Source organism: Hypanus sabinus, chromosome 5 (assembly GCF_030144855.1).
Source record: "Hypanus sabinus isolate sHypSab1 chromosome 5, sHypSab1.hap1, whole genome shotgun sequence".
Taxonomy (NCBI): Eukaryota; Metazoa; Chordata; class Chondrichthyes; order Myliobatiformes; family Dasyatidae; genus Hypanus; species Hypanus sabinus.
In genome coordinates, this window is record NC_082710.1 from 56,472,800 (window position 1) to 56,492,920 (window position 20,121).

Here is a 20,121-nt window from a genome sequence, read left to right on the forward strand (position 1 = left end):
ACTTCATTTCTATAATTCTTTACTGTCCCTCGTGGATATCAGGTAGTTCTTGTATAAGTTTCTCCGCTTTCCGGTAGTCAATGAAAAATCTTCTTTCTTCGTTATCCAGGAAAATGATCAATTTTGCTGGGTAGCTCAATAAAAATTCATAGCCCTTTTCCCATAAAATTCCTTCCGCCTCTTCAGAAGATCGTAGCTTATGTCTGGATAAAAAAAAACTCTTTTCCCTTCTATCATCAATGGCCCATTTCTCTTTTTAGCACCTTGAGTAGCTGCCTTCAAGATCATTTCTTTATCTTGGTACCTTGAGCATTTTATCAAAATTGATCTTGGATTTTGATCTTGTTGAGGTTTTGATCTTAAAGCTCTGTGTGTTCTTTCAATTTCAATTACTTGACTTCCCTCTTTCATTTCCAAAATTTTCGGAATCCATTCTTGGAAGAATTTCATTGAATTTTCTCCCTCTATACCTTCTCTAAGACCAACAATTTTAATATTATTTCATCTACTAGAGTTTTCAAGCACATCTATTTTTTTTCTTTTTCTTTCGTTTTCTTTCGTTTTCTTTCTGTTGTCCAGGCAAGATTATTGTCTTCTATCTTATCTATTCTTTCAGTGTTTTCTTCTACTTTAACTTCCATCTCTTGAACGTTATTATCCATCTTCTTTTGTTTTTCCACCACATTATCGAGTGTAATCGGCATCCTTCTTATATCTGTTCTTATAGCTTTTAATTCATGCATCATATATATCAGGAGATCTCTTATGTCTCCTTTAATCTCCTCCTTTTCCTCTTCTTTATCTATTTCTTCGTCTGTGTTTCCCAGAGAATCTGATTCCACTTCTGATTCACTTCCAGCCGTAGTTGGGATTTGTAGTTTTGTTAGTATCTGTTCATGAATACTTGTTTCTTTGCGCATGCGTTGTTCTTGCCGTTTCTTCTTAGAGACCGCCGACATTGCCGCAACTTCTTGTCCCGCACCATCAGAAGTGCCATGCACTTCGCCGGGAGGAGATCCAACTTGAGTACGAGGCTTCGCCGAGATAGTTAGGCCTTTTTCCCCGCTGACTTGCGCAGTCTTCAAAGTAGTAGCTTTCTTCTGTTTCGGTTTAGGAGCCATATCCAAAAATAATCCTGAGTTGCTTATAAATAATTTCTAGTAGGTATTTGTTAACTCTTCTTCACTTAAACCCTATTTCATTACTTTTTATGAGGGAGTTGGATTCCCAACGTCTCGATCCTACATTATCACCCCCCTCCCCCAACAGAAATAGATCTAAGGTAGTGAGCTGTAAAGATGTCAAGAAGGACAGGCAGGTGATGGAGCAAAGTTGCAGTCATTGGGATGAGTTGCAGTGCAATCAATGCAAAAAGTACCAAATACTGGACTTGCAGCATAAGGAATAAGGTGGATGATCTTCTTGTACAGTTACAGATTGGCAGGTATGATATTGTGGCCATCACTGAGATGTGGCTAAAGGATGCATGTCTCTGGGAGCTGAACGTCCAAGGATACATGGTGTATTGGAAGGATAGGCAGGTAGGTAGAGGGGGTGGTGTAGCTTTAATGGTAAGAAATGATATTAAATCATTAGAAAGAGCTGACATAGGATTGGAAGGTACAGAATCTTTATGGGTTGAGCTATGAAATTGCAGGGGTAAAAGGACCCTGATGGCAGTTATCTACAGGCCTCCAAACAGCTGCAGTGATGTGGACTACAAATTACAACAGGAAATAGAAAAGGCTTGCCAGAAGGGCAGTGTTATGATAATTGTAGGGGATTTTAACATGCGAGTGGATTGGGAAAATCAGGTCGGCACTAGATCTCGAGAGAGAATTTGTAGAATGTCTACGAGATGGCTTTTTAGAACAGCTTGTTGTGAAGCCCACTAGGGGATCATCTGTACTGGATTGGGTATTGTGTAATGAACCTGAGGTAATTAGAGAGATGGAAGTGAAGGAACCTTTAGGAGGCAGTGATCACAACATGATTGAGTTCACTGTGAAATTTGAGAAAGAGAAGCCGAAATCCAATGTGTCAGTATTTCAGTGGAGTAATGGAAATTACAGTGTCATGAGAGAGGAACTGGCCAAGGTTGACTGAAAAGGGACACTAGCGGGAAGAACAGCAGAGCAGCAGTGGCTGGAGTTTATGCGAGAAGTGAGGAAGGTGCAAGACAGAAATATTCCAAAGAAGAAGAAATTTTCGAATGGAAAAAGATGCAACCGTGGATGACGAGAAGTCAAAGCCAAAGTAAAAGCAAAGCAGAGGGCATAGAAGGAAGCAAAAATTAGTGGGAAGACAGAGGATTGGGAAGTTTTTAAAAGATTATAAAAGGAAACTAAGAAGGTCATTAAGAGGGAAAAGATGAACTATGAAAGGAAGCTAGCAAATAATATCAAAGAGGATACTAAAAGCTTTTTCAGGTATATAAAGAGTAAAAGACAGGTGAGAGTAGATATAGGACCGATAGAAAATGATGCTGGAGAAATTGTAATGGGAGATAAGGAGATGACGGAGGAACTGTACGAGTATTTTGCATCAGTCTTCACTGAGGAAGACATCAGCAATATACCGGACATTCAGTGCTGTCAAGGAAGAGAAATATGCGCAGTCACAATTACGACAGAGAAAGTACTCAGGAAGCTGAATGCTCTAAGGGTAGATGAATCTCCTGGACCAGATGGAATGCACCCTCGTGTTCTGAAGGAAGTAGCAGTGGAGATTGCAGAGGCACTAACAATGATCTTTCAAAAGTCGATAGATTCTGGCCAGGTTCCGGAGGACTGGAAGATTGCAAATGTCACTCTGCAATTTAAGAAGGGGACAAGGAAGCAAAAGGGAAATTATAGACCTGTTAGCTTGACATCGGTGGTTGCGAAGTTGTTGGAGTCGGTTGTCAAGGATGAGGTTACGGAGTACCTGGAGGCATATGACAAGATAGGCAGAACTCAGCATGGTTTCCTTAAGGGAAATTCCTGCTTGACAAACCTAGTGCATTTTTTTGAGGAAATTACTAGTAGGCTAGACAATGGAGAAGCAGTAGATGTTGTGTATTTGGATTTTCTGAAGGCCTTTGACAAGGTACTGCCCATGAGGCTGCTAAACAAGGTAAGAGCCCATGGAATTACGGGAAAGTTACATACGTGGATAGAGCATTGGTTGATTGGCAGGAAACAGAGAGTGGGAATAAAGGGATCCCATTCTGTTTGGCTGCCCGTTACCAATAGTGTTCCACAGGGGTCCGTGTTGGGGCCGCTTCTTTTTACATTGTATATCAATGATTTGGATTATGGAATAGAAGGCTTTGTGGCTAAGTTTGCTGATGATGCAAAGATAGGTGGAGGGGCTGGTAGTGCTGAGGAAACAGAGTCTGCAGAGAGACTTGGATAGATTGGGGGAATGGGCAAAGAAGTGGCAAATGAATTACAATGTCGGAAAGTGTATGGTCATGCACTTCGGCAGAAGAAATAAATGAGCAGACTTATTTAAATGGGGAAAGAATTCAAAGTTCTGAGATGCAACGGGACTCGGGAGTCCTCGTGCAGGATACCCTTAAGGCTAACCTCCAGGTTGAGTCAGTGGTGAAGAAGGCAAATGCAATGTTGGCATTCATTTCTAGAGGAATAGAGTATAGGAGCAGGGATGTGATGTTGAGGCTCTATAAGGCACTGGTAAGACCTCACTTGGAATGCTGTGTGCAGTCTTGGACTCCTTATTTAAGAAAGGATGTGCTGACATTGGAGAGGGTTCAGAGAAGATTCACTAGAATGATTCTGGGAATATGAGGGTTAACATATGAGGAACGTTTGACCGCTCTTGGACTGTACTCCTTGGAGTTTAGAAGAATGAGGGGGAAACTCATAGAAACATTTCGAATGTTGAAAGGCATAGACAGAGTGGATGTGGCTAAGTTCTCTCCCATGGTGGGGGAATCTAGTACGAGAGGACATGACTTGAGGATTGCAGGGTGCCCATTCAGAACAGGGATGCAAATAAAATTTTTTAGCCAGAGGGTGATAAATCTATGGAATTTGTTGCCTTGGGCGGCAGTGGTGGCCGTCACTGGGTGTATTTAAGGCAGAGATTGATTGGTATCTGAGTAGTCAGGGCATCAAAGGCGGGGGAATCGGACTAAATGGGAGATTGGATCAGCTCATGATGAAATGGTGGAGCAGATTCGATGGGCCAATTGGCTGACTTCTGCTCCTTTGTCTTATGGTCTTATGGACTTGGAATCTGGAATTTGGATTGAGAAAAGATCCTGAACTCTCACTGACGTGACTTTATACACCTCACCCAGGTGGGACAGTATACTTGAAGATCATCATCTGGTATTCTTTCTTTTTCTTCCAACTCTGAGAGGCTCAGCAAATGGAAAAGATCGTGATGGCCAGTGTTGCACTTAAATAGGGTTAACTTGGACTGAAATGTGGAGATAACTGAGTTGACTTTGATAAGATTCACATCATTTCCTTGCAACTGAAGATTAATTAAATTTTGCAAATTATTCTGACAAATAAGTAATGTCACTTAGTTTTCTTGAGTTGATTAGTGAACTTAATCAGAATCAGGTTTATTATCACTGACATGTGACATGAAATTTGTTAACAGCAGCAGTTCAATGCAATACATGATCTAGCGGAGAGAGAAAATAATAATAAATAAAATAAAAGATAATAAACAAGTAAATCAATTGTGTATATTGAATAACTTTTAAAAATGGGCAAAAACAGAAATACCATATACTTTTAAAAAGTGGGCACTTGAGTTTTCAAAGCATTTTATTACAGTTTCAAAAAGGGCATAAAAAAGTCTCGACTTTTGCGACCATCTGACTTCTGTGTGCAACAGCAAGTGTTCAAACTGTTCATCGTCAACACAGAGCTCTCGAAATAGTCAAGAATTGAGAGCATGGGACTTGATTTTGTTCACTGCTGTGATAATAGCATTTAATTGTTTGTGCAGCTGATCACTTGGGTTTTTTTGTGACAAAATGTTGTCTGTGAATTAGTGAATGGTAAATAGGTTAGGTACAGTTTATATCAAGAAAGTAATGGCTTCGCAGTGGTGTTCTGTCATTGGTGGTACCCTAGCTGTTGCCAAAGCAAGCATGTTGGTGAGCAGACCGTCCTTCTCTTTGAAAAGTTGATGAACAACCTGAATTATTGACTCTCCTTCATATCTGGTTCTAATCTCCTTGAAAATAACAACTCTTGAACCATGCTTTTATCTTTTATGAAGAGAACATAGCTAATAAGCAAGAATTTGTCGGCTGGCAAAGTTGATTCATCTAGTTGCAGAGCAAGTACTGTTGTCCTAAGTTGCACAGTGTGTCTTCCACATTCTCAGACACTTCATCTATTAATCTTTGAACAGAATTGTAGCTGAGCCTAATTGCTTTAATTATTTGATCTGGTGACTGATGCAAAACTGTACTTGGAACCTTCCCTACTGCAGGCAGTCAATTCGTCGCCAGTTGTATGGAGCTTTCCAAATTTAGTAATTAGCATTGAAATGGATGAAGCGCGTGTACCATCACAGCCCCTCGCTCCAAAGCCCATAACTGTTAAACCTGCTCCACAATCCCTGACCCTCTCTGAGTCCTTTAATGACAAAAAAATCTTTTGTATTTGACTACTTCCCTTCCCTATGTTCACTTTCTTACCATGTCTCTCCCTCCTGTCCTTGCACCAAACCATAACCGTAACAACTTCTCTGGGTATGGTAGTATCAACCAATCCCGCTTATGCTGCCTTGTGCAACTTTAGTCAATGGATCATCGCATTGTTGCTGTGTCTCGATTTAGTCCAATCTCCAAAGAGCAAGGTTCCTGTATCCTGTTTAATCGGTTCAAAGTAATTCAATTTTTAAATTAAGCCTGTAAACCCAGTGCTTTCCTCACTGCCCCCTTGGAATGTCCCACTGCCTTGGGGGAAGAGGTGATTTTGCCCACTTTGGGAACCATTGGTGAAGAGAGAATAGAGCTCTGGGCTTAAGCATGCATCATTGAGGTGCGCCTGTGTTCATTATCAGTGAGGAAGAGATGTAATTTCTGATCTACACTGATTGTGGTCTCCTGACGGGGAAGTCGGGGATCAGCTTACAGAGGTGGTACAGAGATGTGCTTTGAAGCTTATTGATTAATACTGAGGAGATGATGGGGTTGAATGCTGAGCTGTAAGCAATAAGCAGTAGACTGACATGTGTATTGCTGTTCAGGCGTTCCAAAACCAAGTGGTGAGCCAATGAGATTGTGTCCATAGTGAGATTGAAGCAAATTTCAGTGGGTCCAGCTTCTTGCTCAGGCTGGAGTTAACTCTAGCCTTGACCAACTTCTCAAAGCATTGCATCACAGTAGATGTGAGTGCCACCAGGCAATAGTGTTGAGATAGCTCTCCCTGCTTTACTTGAGCATTGGTATTATTGATGCCCTTTTGAAAGCATATGGGAATGTCCAATTGCAACAGTGAGAGGTTGTAGATGGCCTTGAGCACTCCAGCCAGTTAGTTAGCACAGGTTTTCAGTACCTCACCAGGCACACCATCAGGCCTGATGACCTGTGAGGGTTCTAACATGGGCCTTCGAGACAGAGGTCATTGGGTGGCTGGACGCTGTGGAGATCCGTACAGGTGTAATTTTATTCTCCCATTCAGAAAACAAATTAAAAGTGTTAAGCTGCTCAGAATGAGGTATCACCTCCATTTGTGCTGTTAGGTTTTGCCTTTTGAGAAGTAATGTAGTATGCAAACCCTGCCACAGCTGTTGTGCATGTATTTGCTTTTTTGCTCTCATGACTACTTTCCATAGGTAGAATCTGGACTTCTTGTAAAGTTCCAGATTTCCAGTCTTGAACGTCACGGGTCTAGCCTTCAGCAGGCTGCAAATGTCTTGGTTCATCTATTGCTCCTGGTTTGAATATGTTCGCTATGTTCTGAAAGGCACGTACTTATCCATGCTGCAGGTCTTGATGAAGTCAGTGACTTTTGTGGCATGTTCACTCAGAATACCGTTCTGACTGTTGGTCTGGCCAATTGGTCTCCATGCTGTAGGACTGCTTTGATGACTTTGAATGGAATGTCTTCCATGATGAGGATGTCTTCCGAGTTCACAGATGGAGCAAACATGCTTCATCCGGAAGTGCATCGATGATGGTGTCCTCAGATGTCGGTCAGGGTCTTCCCAAACCAGAAACCCTGGATCAATAGTTCCGTGCAAGCAGCACTTATTGTGTGACACAGAGCTTAAGGTGCCGGCAATCAGCAGCAGCTCAAGAAATGCAGCTACGATCAGCGCAAAGCTATCAAGGCAGTGAAACAACAATACAGGGACAAGATTGAGTCAGGATTCACAATGAATAGCAAACGTGACTTGTGGCGAGGGTTGCATACCATCACAAAGCCAAATGTTGCAGTGCCACCAACATTGCTATCTCTCTCCCGGATGAGCTCAATTGCTTTTACGGTCGGTTCGATGTCGCTAACTCTGAGCCTTCAAGGGAAGCCACCTCTACACCTGCAACCTGGTCATCTCTGAGGCTGAGATACGCAGTTGTTTCCAACGGGTGGACAGTCGCAAGCTTGCGGGACCAGACAACATCCCAGGGTGAGTACTCAGGATGTGCACAGCACAACTGTCAGGTGTGTTTACTGATATTTTTTATCTCTCCCTCTCCCAGTGTAGAGTGCCCTCCTGCTTCAAAACATCCACCATTGTCCCTGTACCTAAAAAGACCAAGGTAGCATGTCTTACCGACTAGTGTCCTGTTGCATTCACCTCAATAATAAGCAAATGCATTGAGAAACTGGTCAAGGATTACATCTGCAGCATGCTGTCACCCAAACTGGACCCCCTACAATTCGCCTGCCAACACAACCAATCGACAGACGACACAATAGCCACTGCTCTACATACGTTCCTACACAACTGGAGAAGAAGGATGCTTATGTGATAATGCTATTCTTGGACTACAGTTCAGCGTTCAACACCATTATTCAATCCAGGCTCAACAAGAAGCTCAGAGATCTTGGATCTTGACCCTGCCTTGTGCAGCTGGATCCTGGACTTCCTGTAGATCGCCAGCAGGTTGTAAAAGTGGGATCCCTCACCTCTGCTTCTCTGACTTCTCAACACAGGAGCCCCTCAGGGCTGGGTACTAAGTCTTCTCCTTTACTCCCTGAATACCCATGACTGTGTAGCCACCCACAACACTAATGAGCTAATCAAATTTGCCAATGACACTACATTGATTGGCCTGATCTCAAACAATAACAAAGTGGCCTATAGGGAAGAAGTCATCTCTCTGACACAGTGGTGTCAAGAAAACAACTTCTCCCTCAATGTCACAGAAACAAAGGAGCTGGTTGTGGATTACAGGAGGAATGGAGATGGGCTAACCCCTATTGACATCAATGAATTTGGGGTATAGAGGGTGAACAGCTTCAAGTTCTTCGGCATCCACATCACCGAGGACTTCACGTGGTCTGTACGCACCAGCTTTGAGGTGATAAAGGCACAACAGCACCTCTTTCACCTCAGACGGCTGAGGAATTTTGGTATGGCCCCCCCAAATTTTAAGAGCTTTCTACAGGGGCACAGTTGAGAGCATCCTGACTGGCTGCATCACTGCCTGGTATGGGAACTGTACCTCCCACAATCTCAGGATTCTGCATAGAGTGGTGCGGACAGTCCAGCACATTTATAGTTGTGAATCTCCCATGATTCAGGACATTTTCAAAGACAGGTGTGAAAAAAGGGACCCAAGTCACCCCAAAGACAAACTGTTCTAGCTACTACCATCTGGGAAACAGTACCACAATATAAAAGCCAGGATCAACAGGCTCCGGGGACAGCTTCTTTGACCAGGCCATCAGACTGATTAACTTGGTCTGATTTGAGTGTATTTCTATGTTACATTGACTGTTTTATTATTGTAAATTATTTTAAATTACAATGATTGTACATTTAAATGGAGATGTAATGTGAAGATTTTAACTGATGTTTGTGAAGGATGTAAAAAATAAAGTGAATTCAGTTCAATTCAAATATACCTCAGTTGTCTGAATGGTGACCATGAACCTACCAGATTGTTGTAATATTGTATTTGCCTGTGTATTGCAGGAAAAAATGTGCCGCCCCCATTAGATCTGGCCTGTGCCTTTGAACCCCACCAATGTGATTGATGCTCAGCTGCCTTTCTAAATAGCAAAGCAAACCCTTGGGTTCTCAAGGCAATTGGGAATGGACAGCAACTTCTGACCTCTGTACCATCCAAATTATAACCACTTGCTGATTTGTATTTTTTTGCGGGGGGGGGATTTAAGCATGACTGACTTCTAAACAGAATAATAATGGGTGATTAACAGGTCAACTATCCATGTTAAGGTTTCCCCCAATGCATAGAAAAGGGCATTGTGGGTAATTGACTTCTGTTTGTCGATTAATTTCCATATCTTTCAGACCACTGTGATTAAACAATACATTAGTAAAGAAGTAAATATTAAGTGCTTTTATTTTTCATGTGTTTTCTTCTGTTGTTAGTCTTACTGATAATTATTGATAATGTGCAAGAAGATAGAAGCAAAATACAGTTTTGGGTAATATGTACTTGCCAAAAATTCCACAAGGTGGCAGAATTTATCCACTTAAGAGATTTTACTCCTGCCTCTTCATTGTCTAACATGTATACTTTTAATGGGTTTTGAAGTTTGGCTTTTTTTTTCTAGACAAGACAATAATGTAGATTCCACATCTTCCTATAAAGAATACAATGAACAAGAAGCACCTGGATTGACACATGGTATGTTACTTTTATTGCTTTGATTTCTAATGAAATTGGTATAGGTATGCTGATTTTTATTTAAAATGTCAAGTTGACTTGAGTTATTTAACCATTTTTTATAAAGTTGGTCTTTACTTCCTTATATTTTGTTTCTATTAAATGGATTTCATGCAGAGTATAGTAAATAATTTTTGAAATTAATGAAAAAATCAAATTTTGGCTGAAGGGCAACTAAGATTGAAATTGCCAATTTCTATATACCCCAATAATAAACTGGAGCATATTGTTGCTTCAAAATTGTTGGAATCTCGAATGAACATTAGAGGGTGCCATCTCACAGAAATTTATATAGTCATTTCTCAGCATAAGTTGGGCAATGTATTTCATTGCAGCGTTGTTACCAATTTTGAATATAGTTTCATTTTAAACTGCAATTTAAAGAACCATGACAAATGAAACAATTTTGCACAGTTTAATGCTATCCAAAATAGTGAAACCTATTTTCCTGTAAGTAGGAGAGGAAAATTTAATCTCGTGCTCAGAAATCTAAATGGATTTTGAATAGGAGAAATTGGGGACATTAAATTTTGTTGTCTGTTATATGCTGATTGTATTTTAGAACTCTGGATAGATAAATATCATCAACGTAAATGGGCTGTTACTCTTTATTTTTCACTCTTCTCTGGCGCTTCCCTTTTTGGATATGACTTTCACAACTGCATTCTGTGGTGAAGTGCATGAAAGGTAGTAGTTTTCACTGCGCACCCCCCCAAACCTGTTCCAGTAAGCAGGACACATAGGCAAATAGGAAGGTATGGTGTTGAAAGGACTAGCAAGTCAAAATAAATGGTAAGTGATAAACATCAAGGCCAATTTAGTTAGACACAACACTGAAAGGGAGAACATGTTTGAATAAGATGTGGAAGAAGTAAAAACAAGCCAGCTTGCATAAGAATGGAAAAGATATGTCACCTGAATTCAGCTGAAATAAAATATCTTCTACAATGAGAAATAGAATATCAGCTTGAATGAGGCTGGAGGAGGAGAATTTTGTAACAGTTTTATATGAGAAAGGGAAAAAGGTTTACCTTAAAGTGAATATTAAATTAATCAAGGAATGAGGTAAGGCTCTTGATATTAAGACTGAGAATTAGAAGCCTAGAAGCAGATGAAACTTTGGCAATGTGAATTGGAGCACTGAAGGCTTGATGTAGGGAAGTGATTTATAATAACTAAAATGATTTCATTGACCTGTTTTCCTTACTTTAAAATAGAACTTGTATTCATACATAAGTCAATAGTACGATTTTGTGAGGATGTCTCAGTCAGTGTTTGAGGTCATCACTGCTATTAGCACATCACTTGACATGTAGGCTCTGCGAGGTTTTTAATCAATACAGCCTAAGTATTCTTGCATCAAGTTACGAAACCCGGTTTCTTTAATTGTTACATAAGGTCTTTCTTTTTGTTAGCATTTTGGTGGTTACCAAATATAAAAAGGTCTTTTGGTTTGGTTTCATATCCTGAACATTTTACTTTAGGTGAAGGTAAAGTAGAATTAACTTATTGCTTCATTTCTCTATTGTTGTAACATCCGTGTAAAGAGTTTTTATTTGCAATGTAATCATTTCTCTATGTGAAGGATTATCCATTTATGTGTTATTAATTAGCATGATTAGATGCTAAAACACATTTTTGTTAATACATATTTCACAAAATTGAAGTCTTTGTGCATCATGTTATATTATTCAGCAGATCTACAAGATATATAATTTTAAGGAGTTTCCCCTGTGCGTTTGTTTCCTTGCACAATTAACAGAAAACCCTGGGAATGGCATTATTTCTAGCTGCAGTTAGTAGAATGTCTTAAACCGCCATGACAACAGATGCCTTTGCACTTAATGTATTTCGTTTGTTGTGCTATGTCGTATGACATGGGTGATTATGGTCTTTCCATGGTCATTATTATTATTGGCAAACTTATCTACAGAAGAGGTTTGCCATTGCCTCTGTCTGGGCAGTGTCTATGCAAGACAGGTGACCCCAGCCATTATCAATACTCTTCAGAGATTGCCTGCCTGGTGTCAGTGGTCACATAACCAGGATTTATGATATGTACCTGATGCTCATATGACCACCACCTGATCCCATGGCCTCAGGTGATTCTGATCAGGGGGCTACTACACCTTGCCCAAGAGTGACTTGCAGGTTAGCAGAGGAAAAGAATACCATTCATCTTCTTTAGTAGAGGCACATCTCCACACTGACACCTAACTTATTACAGCAAGTTAAACATTTTCCTTCTTTCATTTTTAACTTTGAGCTTTTCTCACACGCTGGCATTTTAAACACGAATATGTTGGTTAAAGTGAATGCTGTAACAACTGTCCTCTGTGCACGTTCTTCATTTCATGAAATTGTGATACTCAGCGATGTTAAGTATGTAGAGATTATTTTAAAGGAATCCAAAGTATTGAAAAGTTTGTGTTTTAAGTCTTGGTATTGCATTGCGCGAGCTTTAACAATTTGGAATGCATAAAGATAAAGTTAGAGTGAAAGCTTTGCTTTGTCATGCCACTTTGCCTAGCTTTCAATTATTAGAAATTAAGGTAGTTTGGGAAAGTAAATACTTTTCCATAATAGGGTTCTCTTATTGCACAGGGTGAGGCGGAGGCTTTTTAAAAATGACAGCCTTAAGTATTGAACAGAAAAAAAAGTACCTTCCAGAGTCAATTCACTACAATATAAAGCTCATTCTTGAACAATATTTGTTTGAATTGTACTCTAACCAAAACCAGGATATCCTAGATTATTTAAAGATATTATGAATCATGAAATTAGTAAAAGTCCATTTACCATATGGTTTTGTACATTTGGATCATGTTTATCTCCCATGATAAAACCAAATTAAAATCTGCCAGAAAAATTTAAATTTCCTTGAATGTCACTAAAAGATAAGTTAATACAGTGGATTCTGGTTAAATGGTTAATCGGGGCAAACCACTTATTTGGGACACTGCTGCTTTATTGGGATAGGAGACCATTGCCAAACAGTTTCTAACTAGCATCAATTATTTGTGCTTGTGTGGCTGTAAAGACACTACACTGTGCTTAGAGCAAGTAGTTTTTAAGTAGCACCAGTTACACATGCTTGTGTTCAAAAGGCAGGATTTTTTTCACTGACAGCTGATGTGAAATAAGCGGCAAGACAATTCAGAACTGTTTTGCTCACTGCGGTTTCAAGCTTTCAATCTTGGAAATGCCAGAAAAGACTGGGATTGAAAATGAAATGATTTCATTACTTCAGCAAATTAGGAACTATGAAGAATTTAATAGTATAGACCATCATCTTGAATGTTACCTTTGGTACCCACCGGACACTCAGCTCTCACCTGTTTGCATGCGACAGCTGCCACATCCTAGTACACCACTTTGACATCCAGGCTAAACCAGGTGAGGGTGGTTGACGGTTCTAATACCCCTGTGAGATAGGGGCATGCTTGTCTTAGCATGCAAAGCCAACTCCGACCGACTGGGCTGGTGAGATCTACAGTGAGATCAATGGCCAGATGTGCGGTTCTGCAGCGCCTCGCAGAGAGTGAAGGGCACGGGGAGTCACAGAAGAAGTCAAGATCATCAACTGCGATCAAACCCCAGTTGTGACAGCTACTTGTACCACTGGACCTGGGCTACCGAGTCAAAAGATTAGAACCATCTCAGTGTGACAGATTTTCCACTTTCAAAACTCTCCTGCAAAGTGAGAGATACAACAGACGACCACCAGTAGCACTGATAGTGTTCTAATTTGTTCTGTATTTCATGTAAATACATAATTAGTGGCTCCTCCCACTTTTTCCAAATAGAAGGTGTCACCATGCTCCCCCCACTCTTTCTGAGAGACACTGACAATCTCATTGGTGCTTCTTCATGCACCCGTGCTGAGTTCGTTAATTTCATCAACTTTGTCTCCAACTTCCACCCTGCCCTAAAATTCACTTGGTCCATTTCTGACACCTCTCTTTCCTTCCTTGATATCTGCATCCATCACTGGGGACAGACTGTCTACTGATAATTTTATAAACCTACTGACTCCCACAGTTCTTCCCACCCTGTCTCCTGTAAAAGTGTTGTTTCCTATTCATCAGTTTCTTCGTCTCTGTTCCATCTGTTCCCAGGATGAGTCTTTCCTTACCAGAACATCAGAGATGTCTTCCAAGGAGCAAAGTTCCCTTCCTGCACCATTGTTGCTGCCCTCACCTGCATCACTTCCGTTTCCTGGACATTTGCGCTCACCCCATCTTCCCGGCTTTAACAGGGATAGAGTTCCTCTTGTCCTCACCTACCACCCCACGAGCGTCTGCATCAAACACATCATTCTCTGCAACTTCCGCCATCTTCAGTGGGATCCTACCACCAAACACATCTTCACCTCCCTTCCCCAACTTTCCGCAGGGATTGCTCCCTCTGTGATTTCCTTGTCCATTTGTCCTTCCCTAATAATCCCCCTCCTGACACTGATTCCTGCAAGTGGAAGAATTGCTGCAGCAGCCCATTTACTTCCTCTCTCACCTCCATTCAGAGCTCCAAACTGTTCTTCCAGGTGAGACAACACTTCACCTACGAATCTGTTGGGATTGTCTACTTATCTGGTGTTCCCAATGCAACCTCCTCAACGTTGGTGAGACCTGACGTAGATTGGTGGACCGTTTGGTTCAGTACCTTTGCTCCATCTGCAAAAACCAGGATTTCTCAGTGACCAGTTACTGTATTTTAATTCTAATCCCCATTTCCATTGTCTTGTCAGCCTATGGCCTGCTCTACTGCCACGACGAGGCCATTCTCAGTTTGGAGAGCAAAAATCATATTCCATTTGGGTAGAATCCAATCTCATGGCATGCACATATACAGTGGCATGCAAAAGTTTGGGCACCCCGGTCAAAATTTCTGTTACTGTGAATAGCGAAGTGAGTAAAAGATGACCTGATTTCCAAAAGGCATTAAGTTAAAGATGACACATTCCTTTAATATTTTAGGCAAGATTACTTTCTTATTTCCATCTTTTACAGTTTCTAAATAACAGAAAAGGAAAAGGGCCCAAAGCAAAAGTTTGAGCACCCTGCATGGTCAGTACTTAGTAACACCCCCTTTGGCAAGTATCACAGCTTGTAAATGCTTTCTGTAGCCAACTAAGAGTCTTTCAGTTCTTGTTTGGGGGATTTTTGCCCATTCTTCTTTGCAAAAGGCTTCTAGTTTAGTGAGATTCTTTGGCCATCTTGCATGTACTGCACTTTTGAGGTCTATCCACAGATTTTCGATGATGTTTAGGTCGGGGGATTATGAGGGCCATGGCAAAACCTTCAGCTTGCACCTCTTGAGGTAGTCCATTGTGGATTTTGAGGTGTGTTTAGGAACATTATCCTGTTGTAGAAGCCATCCTCTTTTCATCTTCAGCTTTTTTACAGATGGTGTGATGTTTGCTTCCAGAATTTGCTGGTATTTAATTGAATTCATTCTTCCTTCTACCAGTGAAATGTTCCCCGTGCCACTGGCTGCAACTCAAGCCCAAAGCATGATCGATCCACCTGCATGCTTAACAGTTGGAGAGATGTTCTTTTCATGAAATTCTGCACCCCTTTTTCTCCAAACATACCTTTGCTCATTGCAGCCAGAAAGTTCTATTTTAACTTCATCAGTCCACAGGACTTGTTTCCAAAATGCATCAGGCTTGTTTAGATATTCCTTTGCAAACTTCTGACACTGAATTTTGTGGTGAGGGTGCAGGAAAGGTTTTCTTCTGATGACTTTTCCATGAAGGTCATATTTGTGCAGGTGTTGCTGCACAGTAGAACAGTGCACCACCACTCCAGAGTCTGTTAAATCTCCCTGAAGGTCTTTTGCAGTAAAATGGGGGTTTTGATTTGCCTTTCTAGCAATTGTATGAGCACTTCTCTCGGAAAGTTTTCTTGGTTTTCCAGACTTCAACTTGACCTCCGCCATTCCTGTTAACGGCTATTTCTTAATTACATTATAAACTGAGGAAATGGCTACCTGAAAACGCTTTGCTGTCGTCTTATAGATTCATAGAATAATACAGCACATTACAGGCCCTTCGGCCCACAATCTTCTGCCGACTCTCAAACCCTGCCTCCCATATAACCCCCCACCTTAAATTCCTCCATATACCTGTCTAGTAGTCTCTTAAACTTCACTAGTGTATTTGCCTCCACCACTGACTCAGGCAGTGCATTCCACGCACCAACCACTCTCTGAGTGAAAAACGTTCCTCTAATATCCCCCTTGAACTTCCCTCCCCTTACCTTAAAGCCATGTCCTCTTGTACTGAGCAGTGGTGCCCTGGGGAAGAGGTACTGGCTGTCCACTCTGCCTATTCCTCTTAATATTTTGTACACCTTTATCATGTCTCCTCTCATCCTCCTTCTCTCCAAAGAGTAAAGCCCTAGCTCCCTTAATCTGTGATCATAATCCATACTTTCTAAACCAGTTAGCATCCTGGTAAATCTCCTCTGTACCCTTTCCAATGCTTCCACATCCTTCCTGTAGTGAGGCAACCAGAACTAGACACAGTACTCCAAGTGTGGCCTAACTAGAGTTTTATGGAGCTGCATCATTACATCGCATCTCTTAAACTCTATTCCTCGACTTATGAAAGCTAACACCCCATAAGCTTTCTTAACTGCCCTATCTACCTGTGAGGCAACTTTCAGGGATCTGTGGACATGTACCCCCAGATCCCTCTGCTCCTCCACACTACCAAGTATCCTGCCATTTACTTTGAACTGTGCCTTAGAGTTTGTCCTTCCAAAATGTACCACCTCACACTACTCTGGGTTGAACTCCATCTGCCACTTCTCAGCCCACTTCTGCATCCTATCAATGTCTCTCTGCAATCTTCGACAATCCTCTACACTATCTACAACACCAACAACCTTTGTGTCGTATGCAAACTTGCCAGCCCACCCTTCTACCCCTTCATCCAGGTCATTAATAAAAATCACAAAAAGTAGAGGTCCCAGAACAGATCCTTGTGGGACACCACTAGTCACAACCCTCCAATCTGAATGTACTCCCTCCACCATGACCCTCTGCCTTCTGCAGGCAAGCCAATTCTGAATCCACCTGGCCAAACTTTCCTGGATCCCATGCCTGCCCCCTGCTGACTTTCTGAATAAGCCTACTGTGTGGAACCTTGTCCAATGCCTTACTAAAATCCATGTAGATCACATCCACTGCACTACCCTCATCTACATGCCTGGTCACCTCCTCAAAGAACTCTATCAGGCTTGTTAGACACAATCTGCCCTTTTCAAAGCTGACTGTCCCTGATCAGACCATGATTCTCTAAATGCCCATAGATCCTATCTCTAAGAATCTTTTCCAACAGCTTTCCCACCACAGACATAAGGCTCACTGGTCCATAATTACCCGGATTATCCCTACTACCTTTTTTTGAACAAGGGGACAACATTCGCCTCCCTCCAATCCTCCGGTACCATTCCCGTGGACAACAAGGACATAAAGATCCTAGCCGGAGGCTCAGCACTCTCTTCCCTTGCCTCGTTGAGTAGCCTGGGGATTATTCCGTCAGGCCCCGGGGACTTATCTGCCCTAATGTATTTTAACAACTCCAACACCGCCTCTCCCTTAATATCAACATGCTCCAGAACATCAACCTCACTCATATTGTCCTCACCATCATCAAGTTCCCTCTCATTGGTGAATACCGAAGGGAAGTATTCATTGAGGACCTCACTCACTTCCACAGCCTCCAGTCACATCTTCCCACTTTTATCTCTAATCGGTCCTACCTTCACTGCTGTCATCCTTTTGTTCTTCAAGTAATTGAAGAATGCCTTGGGGTTTTCCTTTACCCTACTCACCAAGGCATTCTCATGCCCCCTTCTTGCTCTTCTCAGCCCCTTCTTAAGCTCCTTTTTTGCTACCCTATATTCCTCAATAGACCCATCTGATCCTTTCTTCCTAAACCAGTATGCTGCCGCTTTCTACCTGACTAGATTTTCCACCTCACTTGTCACCCATGGTTCCTTCACCCTACCATTCTTTATCTTCCTCACCAGGACAAATTTATCCCTAACATCCTGCAAGAGATCCTTAAACATCGACCACGTGTCTATAGTACATTTCCCTGCAAAAACATCATCCCAATTTACATCCGCAAGTTCTAGCCTTATAGCCTCATAATTTGCCCTTCCCCAATTAAAAATTTTCCTGTCCTTTCTGATTCTATCCTTTCCCATGATAATGCTATAGGTCAGGGCGTGGTGATCACGGTTCCCCAAGATGCTCACCCACTGACAGATCTGTGACCTGATCTGGTTCGTTACCTAATACTAGATCTAGTATGGCATTCCCCCTAGTCGGCCTGTCAACATACTGTGACAGGAATGTGTCCTGGACACACTTAACAAACTCTGCCCCATCTAAACCCTTGGAACTAATTAAGTACCAATCAATATTCGGGAAGTTAAAGTCACCCAGGATGACAACCCTTTTATTTTTGCACCTTTCCAAAATCTGCCTCCCAATCTGCTCCTTGGTATCTCTGCTGCTACCAGGGGGCCTATAGAATACCCCTAGAAGAGTAACTGCTCCCTTCCTGTTCCTGACTTCCACCCATACTGACTCAAAAGAGGATCCTGCTACATTACCCACCCTTTCTGTAGCTGTAATAGTATCCCTGACCAGTAATGCCACCCCTCCTCCCCCTTTTCCCCTCTCTATCCCTTTTAAAACACAGAAATCCAGGAATATTGAGAATCCATTCCTGCCCTAGTGCCGGTCAAATTTCTGTAATGGCCAGTACATCATAATTCTATGTATGTATCCAAGCCCTATGTTCATGACCTTTGTCCCTGATGCTTCTTGCATTGAAGTACACACACTTTAGCCCTTCTACCTTACTACCTTTACACCCTTTATTCTGCTTCTCTTTCCTCAAAGCATCTTTATATGTTAGATCTGGCTTTACTCCATGCTAGCAAACCTACCTGCAAGGATATTGCTCCCACTTGAGTTCTGGTGCAACCCAACCAATCTGTACAGGTTCCATCTTCCCCAGAAGAGATCCCAATGATCCATAAATCTAAAACCCTGCCTCCTGCACCAACTCCTCAGCCATGCATTCAACTGCAATCTCCTCCAGTTCTTACCATCACTATCACGTAGCACTGGCAGCAATCCTGAGAACGCCACCCTTGAGGTCCTGTTCTTCAGCCTTCTGCCTAGTTCCCAAAACTCACACTTCAGGATCTCATCCCTCTTCCTGCCTATGTCATTGGTACCAACATGTATCATGACTTCTGGTTGCTTTCCCTCTCGTACCAGGATGTCATGCACCCGGTCAAAGACATCCCGGACCCTGGCACCCGGGAGGCAACAAACCATGCGGGTGGCCTTCTCACATCCACAAAAATCTCTTGTCTGCTCCCCTGACTATTGAGTCTCCAATGACGACAGCTCTCCTCTTCTCCGTCCCATCCTTCTGCACCACAGGGTCAGACTCAGTGCCAGAGGCCCTGCCACCGTGGCTCACACCTGGTCGGTTGTCCTCGCCAACAGTGTCCAGGATGGTAAACTTATTATTCAGGGGAATAGCTACAGGGGTGCTCTGCACTACCTGTCTACTCTCCTTCGCTTTCCCCCCTCGGACTGTCACCCAATGACCTGCTTCCGGCAGCCTAGGTGTGACTACCTCCCTGTAACTCTCATCTATGACTGCCTCATTTTCCCTCATGAGTCGAAGGTCATCCAGCTGCTGCTCCAGATTCCTCACATGGTCTTCCAGATCGCCCAGCCACATGCACTTCTGCCAGATGTGACTCTGCAGGAGAGGGGAGTTCCACCAAGACTGCCACATCTCACAGGAGAGGCACGTCACCGTCTCAGGAGGCATTGTAAAGACTCACTCGGAACAATCTCGTCCTCCGCCTCTTCTCGTCGAAGCCTCTCAAGTCAAAGCCTCAAATCTCCACTCCTTCACTGGCCACTTTTCTTATAGCCTTCTGCTTTGTGGACATCATTTCTTTTAATTTTCAAAGTGCTGGGCAGCTGCTTAGAGGAGCCTGTGATTGTTGGGACAAGGTTTGAGGAGTCAGGGTTATTTATAAAGCTTTGAAATTTGTATCACCTGGCCTTTCCTAACGATGACTGATGTGAACAAGCTATAGCCCTAAAAAGCTAATTAAGGTCTGAAATCTTGCTAAAAGTTATGACAGCTCAAATCTCTTGGGGTGCCCTAGTTTTTGCATGGTGCTCCTTTCTTTTTTTTCACTCGAAAATCGTACAAAACAATAATAATA

The 20,121-nt window shown here is 42.1% G+C and overlaps 1 protein-coding gene across 2 annotated transcripts in view; it reads left to right on the top strand.

Moving 5' to 3' along the window:
• The window catches only part of LOC132394173 (caspase activity and apoptosis inhibitor 1), a 72,208-nt gene that overhangs the window by 38,291 nt on the left and 13,796 nt on the right, over positions 1-20,121 (top strand). For both annotated transcript variants that reach the window (XM_059969990.1, XM_059969991.1), the window contains exon 5: positions 9,729-9,802. In XM_059969990.1, coding sequence (XP_059825973.1) covers positions 9,729-9,802 — 74 coding nt within the window. The remainder of the gene's footprint in view (positions 1-9,728; positions 9,803-20,121) is intronic.